Here is a 10,000-nt window from a genome sequence, read left to right on the forward strand (position 1 = left end):
ATAATGAAGTGTAAGTGTCTTTATCCGAGTGTTTGTAGGGTTTTTAAAATACATTTGACTTGAAGAAATATGTGATAACAAAGAGGCTAGAAATCAGCAGAAACTGGTCGGCACCATTATTGATCAGTGCTTTTAAGATGTGTAATTTGATATTAATTAACCAGCTGTTTAAATTTCTGACTGTCTAATGCCTTTTCCTTCAAAGACCTTTTTTTTTCTGGCCTCCCTTTCCCTCTATCCCCTCCTCCTCTCCGTCCTCCTTCCGTTCTTTCTCTCTTACATTTCTTTTATGTCATCTTTTCTGTTTCCAAATTGAGCAGGCAATGCCTTCTTTTTTTTTTTGTACAAAATAGATAATTGTAAAAGTTTGAGTTCCCTTCTCCTCCTTAATGCCATTGTTTCTGTTTTTTAGCATGATAACTTTCATTAGACTATCTTTTCTTCTTAATGCTGGTTCAGGAACCAGTTGTGTTCTCCATTCTATCATCTGAAACATAACAAAAGCAGAAACTTACCCCTTCCCCCCATCACATTACCCCGTTGCCAGCCACAAGTCCAACATACCCTTTCCCCTCCTAGTTAATACTTTTCTGAGCATCCACTTTATTAAAAAGTAAAAGCAATAGGTTATACATAATATAAAATAAAATAAAACTCACCTGCCGTCTGCACTGTGTAATTTTTCCACTTTTCAGTAGGTCATTCAATTTAGAATTTGCAAACATCCGGGCATCATAAACACTGCCTGGCCATTTGACAACGACTCGTGACATCCATGAAACAGTACTTTTGTCACAGCAAACTTGGACGTTAAGGGAATGGTAACCTTTCCTGTTGCTGTAGTCAGTCGGATTTTCTTGCGGTTGCCTTATTGCAATGTGTGTTCCGTCTATTGCGCCCAAAAATTGCGGTATAGGAAACGATTTTAAGAAATTGGTCAGGGCATCTTCTACTGCATTTCCGGGGATAGGAAGTGTCATGTAATTTGGACCCAGATGGAGAGTTACCGCCCTAGTTACGCTTCTTATGATTACGGAAACACAGGGCCGAGATAGTCCAAAAGAATTTGCTGTCTTCCTTAGCCGCCCTTCATCAGATAGGTAACACAGGGTCAACGCTACCTGTCTTTTCACCTCGGCCGGAAGTCGCGTGTTCGTAACTTTCCATTGGATGAAGGGGCTCAATTCATCACACAACTTGTAGAAATTCTCGTTGCGCATTCTGAAGTTTTCCTTCCATTCATCTGAAGACACAATGCCTCCCACAAAATTGTCCCACCAGACACGAGTTCTTCCAGGTCCAACCAGAAACATCGCTTTGATTTTTTCTGTATCGATCTGCCGTAGAGTACCGGCTGCGAAAAAGTTAGCATTTCACAAAGTCTCTGCCTATGGTTATGATGCGCTTCTCGATTTAAGTACAGCATAATTCCTGAAAGTTGAAATAGCGAACTCAAACCAGGAATCAAAATGGTGATGGCATATGCGAACGCAGCACTACGTGCGAGATTCACAATTTGGAATCGAACAATGCAAATTTCGCGCCAGAAGCTGTTGGGTTCAAATGTTACGGGCCTTTTTGCAATAAAGTGGTCGGAAGGAAGGTATCCAAGAAGAGATAACGCAGAATTTGAAGGCATTTCTTATATTTGCATCCGAATTGTCACATTTTCGCTACGTTGTTGTGTAGAATACTTGATCGTGATCTAAGCCGCTGAGAGTAAAGCACAAGTAGCGGGGGGAAAAATGGTCCCCATTCACTTCCCTTCATAGTATAGTGACAAGGTAAGAGGCGGAAGCCAGCGTCGAGACTTCGATCGACCAAAAACAAGCACAATTTTTTTTCGCGAAAATCGAATCCAGTCGTTAAATAAACACGCCAGGCTTGTGAAACATAAATTTTTCTAAACCATGAATCCACTGAAGCATCTCCAGGTAGCAACGCGAAGCCACCAGGCTCTGTGGAACTTGTAAGTTAACCTGCTAAAATGGCGGCCCAAAACCGTTGTCCTCGCAAAGTGTTCAATTCAAAATGGCACTGAACTCGGGACGCCTAATGACGAGTCCCAAAACTCACTGTCCCAATCGGGACTCTCCTCCCTCCAGGGGGACTCATTATACAATGAAGGAAGGTGAACAGGGACCATTTTTCCCGAAACTTCGTGCAAGTATTAAAGACAACAACAACTCACCACATGGTAAGTTTCATCGATTTTTACTTTTTTCTAGCAAATTTCCAGACCTAAACTTCGCCTCATATGTTCTCTATATTTACCTATGTGGAACACACAGTGAGCCTGCGTTACCTGTGAAATAAGTCCATTTTTGACTGTGCTGGGGAGCCCACCCATGCCATAACAACACTCTGATCTAATTCACTCTTGCAGTTACTTTAAATGCAACTGAGCCAGGAGGGAAGGGGCGTCTCTAAGGACGCCGTTGGGTCAGTCCTCCTTATTTGGATTAAACGGTCAGAGTTGTGATGAGTTAAAACAAAAGCTTTCGGCCTTCGGTCAAATCAGACGAGAGGTATTGTTAACCGGTGGGAATTTCAAGGGGCAGTACACAGTAAATTTAAGTTACGAGTCCAGAATAGGAGGTTCATGAAAATGCCTACTAGGCTACAGGTGTGTGTAATTTCAACTCCTAGATTGTTGATGGCTCGCCATAGCAATCCCTTCAAAAATCAACAGGTGGCAGCGCGGCTGAAATGTTATTGATTACTGGTTTCGAGTTCGAATTTTCAACATATCCCGAAATAAAAAGAGTTAAGTTATTTTTTAGGATTGCGAGTTCAATCTGGCTCTAGTTTATTTTCTCTGTTGAAATTATTATAATATTCCAATGACACCACTGTTGCTTCTGCTAACAGTATTCTACAGCCTAGATTCGACTAATTTGACGAAATAACAAAATTGCCGAGGTTCATAAGAATAATCCATCGTTTTCAACGAAAGAACATTCAAAGAATTATTAATCCGGTCCTGTGAATTAAACCTGGAATCTGTTCACGATTTGAAACTATCCTGTTTTCTTTGGGTTCATTGAATCCTGATGAGAACATCAACACTATTATTTATGGACAGTTTAAACTGATAACAAGATATTAATTGCTTTCCTTGCAAATTAATGACCACGAATCCGCTGGTAACAATGGTCGGGCAAGGCAAAAGTAATGACCCAATTTGCCAAAAGAAAATAAATAAATATACTTACAAGAAAGCGTCTATCAAGGATGTAGGTCAGTTAGGCAACTATTTCTTGGGGTGAATGAGGATAAAATTAAAAATTTAGAATCCAGTGTTCTGCAGGAAACCTGAAAGTCCAGGCCCCAGCTGTTCAAAAGGATAGCGCCCTCTGCCAGATAAATCACTATACATTGGATAGCGCAATTGGTTTCGCTATGACATCTACTGGATAGTGATTTATCAGGCAGATAGCGTTATCATTGTTTGAAGAACTGGGCCCCGGCCTCAGTTGCAACAATCCAACAATAACAGATAAAGAAGGTCACACACTTACAATGCAATTAGTGAGCAATAGCCATGATAGCGTGATTATCGTAAGGCTTTGTCATTCTTGACTCATCCTGACCTCTGGTGGAGTTGATTCGATGGCGTTCCACTCAAGCGACCCGAACTTTCGCCCGCTGCTACGTCACGTCACACTGGCATGAGGAGTGGGTCAAAAAACATAATTGGAAAGCAATACAGTTACCCCCCACTCCCCTCTTGAACTGAGCATTCAAATTGTGACTTTAATTTGGGCTACCTGTGATAAAACCGGGTGACATACTTATTTTCTTGGAAATGTTCATGACGTTGTTAGAGTTTTTGATAGGCTGGAAAACTCAAATAATACAGGAAGGATAAGTCAAAAATATATTGGGTATTTTCCAGTAAGGTGGGTGTGGAAAATAGGCCTATCGTGGGCGTGGAAGGAGGGGGTTGGGGGCATTCTTCTTGCATTTGGCCAAAAGCCGCAGCTGTCGGGGTGTGGACTCTGTGGTTGTGCATGAAATTTGAGGTCACTGTAGATATAATATTTGCAAACAAAACGATGCTCATCGATAGCTCATAATCAATCTTTCCTCGTTCGAATTCAGTGAAGAGAAAATTTCCCTCTAATACCCTCCGTTCATTCAATATGTTGAAGAAACGGGATATGAACTCTGCATGGATTGACAAGGAACTCGCGTTTCGTTAAAAGATTTTGATAAAATTGACAGCGCGCCTATGCATAAACTTTGTTATTTACTTATTACAGAAAGAGCACACAAATCCTGTAAACGTTTATAAGTAAAGCATTTTGCAAAAGTTCCAGTAGGTTCCTCACAGTTTTAATTATTTTGAAATTGTGCAAGCGCTTGATACCCAACATTCAGCTTTATGTTGTTGTTCTGCCTCAGTGATCTCAGGTAGTTAAATGCCGCTTTCTCTTCATCCGTGGTTATATTCAGAACTGCGTACATATTCTTCAAACCATCTGATCTTGCTTTCTCCACGATACCAAGGGCATCTGCTCTGGCCTGAGCATTAATAACAGCAGCTTGTGCACTTGCGTTCTGCCCAATTTCCCTGGCCTCGTTGAAAATTTCGTTTTTGTGTTTCTCAGTTTCCTTACGAACAACCTGTGATGGACATAATAAAGGAAAAAAAAAAGTATAACCATGGGGTTCATTTCAATTATCCGCTGCAAGAGCCTAATTGCGGGCAGCTTTACTGAACAGATCCCAGTAGCTCAGCTGGATGAGCCTTGTGTGCAGCGTAATTGGGCGGTCATGGGTCTAGTCCCGTTCGAGCGTGAATTATTTTTAGGCTTCTGTGAAGGTGCTTCAAGCATGCTACGTACTTCACTGTGATGATAATTCTAAAAATACAATACAATACATACTTAATTAACCGCTCCTCACAGGGGCTTTTCATGGCCAATCTGAACACAACGAAAAGAAAGAACAGAACAACAACAACAGCTGCTAAGAATCTCAAGTTGACGGAGGCAAACCATTTGGCATTTTACAGGCGCAGCTGGGAAGTTGAACCAGGGACTACCAGGATCAAAGCGGGTCTTGAACTCGGGATCTCCGAATCTTAAGACAAGTGCCCTAACCACTGGGCCACACTGCCTCATTCCACATATGCATGTGCCCCATCTACTGTCTCATTCCACATGTGCAGTTCACGCATAAAGTACTGACAAAACAGCGTCTGCCGATTTTCCCCTTATATCCTTCTTTTGACAAGTCGGAGATCTTTAAAGGCAGAGGCTTCCCAGGTCGCACAGGCAACTCTCTAACTGGCTGATTCAGTGAGAACTTGTAAAAACAGTTTTTGCTTTCGCCGAACGTGGAGTTATTTACAGAGTTTCAAAATATTATTAGTTGAACCAGGGACTACCAGGATCAAAGCGGGTCTTGAACTCGGGATCTCCGAATCTTAAGACAAGTGCCCTAACCACTGGGCCACACTGCCTCATTCCACATATGTATGTGCCCCATCTACTGTCTCATTCCACATGTGCAGTTCACGCATAAAGTACTGACAAAACAGCGTCTGCCGATTTTCCCCTTATATCCTTCTTTTGACAAGTCGGAGATCTTTAAAGGCAGAGGCTTCCCAGGTCGCACAGGCAACTCTCTAACTGGCTGATTCAGTGAGAACTTGTAAAAACAGTTTTTGCTTTCGCCGAACGTGGAGTTATTTACAGAGTTTCAAAATATTAAGAACACTCAAGAAGAGGCTATACTTTAAAATCTGTCAACCGATAACAATGCATATGTCCTGGTGATGCATTTAACATGGTCAAGAGAGTCTGCTATCTTCCTCTTTGTTGCCTTTTATTTTTCTATTTTAATATTTACGATAGCTTGTTTGCAGGATAACTTATTTCAATTATAACTTGTTTTTCTTATCGTATATCTAGTTTCTCCACATAATTAAAGTTTTCCGGAATTTTTTATCATTTAACCTTTCAACGAGTAATACTTCCTTACTTTCCGAAAACACATTAGCACAGCCTTTAGGATCGTTTCAAGAGATTTTTATTGCGCGGGATTTGATCGTTTTGGGACATTTGATTGTAGGAGAATTGGAAGTCGTCAAATATTTGTTACAGTAAGCCATTCTTGGCTTTTACGTTACGCCATAAAACAGACGATTGAGTTTTTATCTTCATTAAGCAAAAAATATACCTTCTTGCAAGTTTTCAGCTCGATAGTATACTTTTTTTTTTACGTAGAGCAGTTAAATTTCAGTTATCTTTTTTCTCCAGAGCGCGTGACATAGAGACATACAATGAACATGAAAATATTGATTCACATCGTGCTTTTAAGCTCTGAACAACCAATATATCAAGACAAGTGTAAATGCGAATATTTACAACTTCAGCAGAGCAAAGATAGGTTTTCAGGTAGCCGAAGTAAATCCAGGTCTTTCCCGCTGTTTACCGGCCTCCAAGTTTGTGCACGTGTCCTTCTGAAGGACACCACCACGTGGTATCTCTATACGAAACTCTACATGGTACATTTTGCCGAATAATTCAAGTATATAACACACAAGCCTGAGATTTAAACATGTTGTTTCTTTATCACTCTTCTATGACAGATATTTCAACTTCTTGACTATGTTTTATGAATGGTGATCGATTTCATTTTAATTTTCCAAGGGTAAAACTATGTGCGTCAAAACAAGAATAAAGGCCGCAACAAAGATTTACCTAAAAAGCATATGAGGCGTCTCGGAGAAGCGGCACGGGACAGCGATCCAGCAGTTGTTGGAGGGAGGATGAAAACCGTTAAAAATTATACTAATGTTTGTTTTTGCCTCAACTGAAATCGTATAATTCCATCGATTTATTTGTAATTTTCACATGTTTGCATTACTCAGCGATGACCTCAACCAATCGAATTGCAATAATTTTTCAGTGATAAGGTAAAACGATACGGATAATGATCAGCTAGGCCCAAATGCAATGCACAGGGAAAGAGAATAAATGTTAAGAGCTGCTTTGAATCTCTTTAACACCCTGATTGTTATCAAAACTGAAAAAGTGTCAAAATATTATGTCAACTCGATCTCGTAGGGGAAGCGCAATCCTTTCACTCGAAGTTGAACCATTTCCAAGAGGATTGTTTTATGATACAGTGCCAAGACGAGACCACATTCGCATTCTCACAGATGGACTAGAAGCAGCATGGAATGGGTGGCTAATGCGAGGGAATTTTTGTAGATGCAAATATCTCTTTTCCTCCGTAAGCCTCCACTGCGTACTAGCCAAATCGACTGTGAGAACAAGAATTATATATGGCCTATTCTACTCTATCGTATTCTATCCTGAACAAAGGCGTTACCTTCTCCCTCAATTCAAACTGCGCTCGTTCTTCCTCTGCCGCTTCTATAACCTGTCGCAAGTATCGACTCTTGACATCGTCATGCACGTCGACTGCCAGTAACTGGAAATACCGCACCTCTACAAAAATCCCCTTTTGATCACTCTTACAGAGGTTGTTACTGATACAGTAACCACAAGGCGGCATATCTTCTTCTTTTGTTGGACATGTCGGTCGGCAGCAACCATCAACCCGCTTAGCCAATGCTTTGAAAAGTTCGTTTTCAATGTTCTCTCGATTCCTGTAAACAATTGAGGGAAACAATGAGTTCTGACTTAAATTAAGCCCTTTGCAAACACTCCTGTCTCTGTAAAGGAATGTTGTCCTAAGCAGCGTGTGTATGTGTATGCAGGGAATTGAAGTGAGGCCAACGCTACTGTGTGCATATGATGGATAAAGAACCTTCCCTGATCCACAGCATCAGGAACATCTTATGCAACACCATCCATCATATGCACACAATAGCGATGGTCTCACTTGAATTCGCCCCTGTCTCTGTTGACCCAACACTTAAGGTTGGATGCAGTGTGTTTGTACACCGCGTTGCGAATTGCTGCGTGTTGTTGGCATTGTTTAATATAATGACAAGCTTTTTGGTCCACAAGTCTCAACATTTGTTTGTCTTCTGAGCGCTTTAGGGGTAAGCGAACAACGCAGTGTGGGTTTGCGCACGGCCACCAACTATCTTCCAGAAGATGCCAATTCCAGAATTCTGATCGATGGAGAGTGGAGAGGATTCTTCTATGTTAGTCTCGTAAAAAAAAATGAGGCCAGACACAACAAAGGTTATATCTAAATAAGTCACTTTACCAAAGGTAAAAATGCAACCATCTAACTGGATTTAGAAAATCAGAAGAAAAAAAATGAAGACATTGTATAGATTCCATGGTAGGGGTAAGCCCGGTGTGCTAGAATGATCTTTGGCATAGCCTAGGCAAACGAGCAAAATATATATATATATGAAAAAAATAAAGACAGCTCTAGGGAAGTATAATTTGTGCTTTGTACTGTGTAAAGATTTTTTAAAGCTAAAACAATTTTATTCTTGCATTTAATTGACTTTTAGAATAGTAGCAAATCAGTAGGCCATTTGCATGATAACGTAATTGTACTACGAAGACCAGAATGCATTAAATGGCTTCTGTTGCCAAATTTCACCAACTGTCTGGTTATTCGCTGGAGAGTCGAAAAATCTTCATAAGAAAGCATTTTAGCAAAGCACTCTGGTCTCGGTAGTAAAATGACGCCATCATGAAAATAGCCTATTACATTATTCAGTTTTATTTGAGACTGGAAACTACCGGAAGCATTTTGCTTTCCCATTTGCCTAGTTGCCTAGCAGTAGACCCTATCTCTTTCCGTGTTGCCATTCTAGAGTCGTCTGAGTCAGAGAAGAAACAAATCAAACAGTTGAAGGACATTTGAGAATCACGCTTTAGAATGCAATAATTTGTGAATCGTTGGTATGTGCACCGGGAGGGTGTCATTCTGTGAAGAAATTAGGAATCTAGTAGCATAATTTTCAGGAACTTGGGCATAATTTCTGGCATAATTCAACAAAGGGTTGAGCCCATTATGCACTTTTATTTTACTAGCACAATGGTCTCAAACTCTATTCGGTAGAGGCCAATTTCATATTAGACCCATTTATATGTTATTTGAACTTTCGACAGTGTGATTACTATCCAAAGAATCTGCCCATAGTTGGTTATGGTACTAACCTTTGGGACATCTTTCTGGTGGTGGCGGTTAACTTCTTAATCAAAAGACTTTTCAACAATGCGAAAACTAGTGCACAGTCCTTTTTTTGAACTCCGGAACGGGCAATATCTTGAAAAATGGTAGGCCTCTTAACGATCGTGGCTTCGATTTTCGATGTTTCTTTGTAACGACCCATTTCCATTCTAGCGTTAACGCTCAGACAATTAACACTAAGCTTTATGAGCCATCTTCCCACGGGGAAATGATTACTTCCCACATGGAAGCAATTTCTTATGTCTCACCGATTTTCCTAGGGTGAAATTCTATGCGCCCCAATCGATCATGTGGCAGTTTACGAAAACAAGTGGTAAAAGTTTGCAAATCCCTTAATTATTCCTTATTTATTTATTGATAATAATTAATTAATTATTTAATTAATTGCAAAGCTAGGGTAAATCGAAACCAAGACCAGAGCAAACCATCCTCAAGGGAACCTTTGGACAGAGAGTGTGGTGTAAGAGTACGGTACTTTCCCGTGAAGACCTCATTCATAATGATGCTCAAAAAATACATTTTGCTAATGGTTAAGAAACGTTCTGTACTGGAGGTGGGCAAATGTATACCTGAAAACTGTTTCTAACATGGAAAAGCACCGAACCTGATGTAATCCTCGATCGGTAAATTCGCGGCTCTTCCCTTTATGGCGTCAATTGCGGTTCCCCTGACAACGGGTTCGTAGTCCACATTGTACGCTTCATGCAAATCTGGCAGAAAGTCCTTTCTTAGAAAGTACTGAAAAGCACAGGTGATTTTGATTTCGAGCTTGTCTCCAGTCCAGACTGCAATCTCATCTAGTTTGATAAAGTGTGCATTGGCCTGGAACAGCTTGAAAGTGAAGTCAGGACCAAAGAAA

General features: G+C 40.6%; 1 protein-coding gene across 2 annotated transcripts in view; it reads right to left on the reverse strand.

The window, feature by feature from the left end:
- Positions 1 to 4,057: 4,057 nt before the first annotated feature.
- Positions 4,058 to 10,000, reverse strand: part of LOC137970764 (uncharacterized) — a 14,357-nt gene continuing 8,414 nt past the window's right edge. For both annotated transcript variants that reach the window (XM_068817327.1, XM_068817326.1), the window contains exons 3-5: positions 9,746 to 10,000; positions 7,348 to 7,627; positions 4,058 to 4,629 (exon numbers count right to left, since the gene is read on the reverse strand). The exon at positions 9,746 to 10,000 is cut by the window's right edge and continues 68 nt beyond it. In XM_068817327.1, the coding sequence (XP_068673428.1) occupies positions 4,339 to 4,629; positions 7,348 to 7,627; positions 9,746 to 10,000 (826 nt within the window). In that variant the 3' untranslated portion in view covers positions 4,058 to 4,338. The remainder of the gene's footprint in view (positions 4,630 to 7,347; positions 7,628 to 9,745) is intronic.

The sequence above is a fragment of the Montipora foliosa genome, chromosome 9 (genome assembly GCF_036669935.1).
Source record: "Montipora foliosa isolate CH-2021 chromosome 9, ASM3666993v2, whole genome shotgun sequence".
In the NCBI taxonomy this organism is placed as follows: Eukaryota; Metazoa; Cnidaria; class Anthozoa; order Scleractinia; family Acroporidae; genus Montipora; species Montipora foliosa.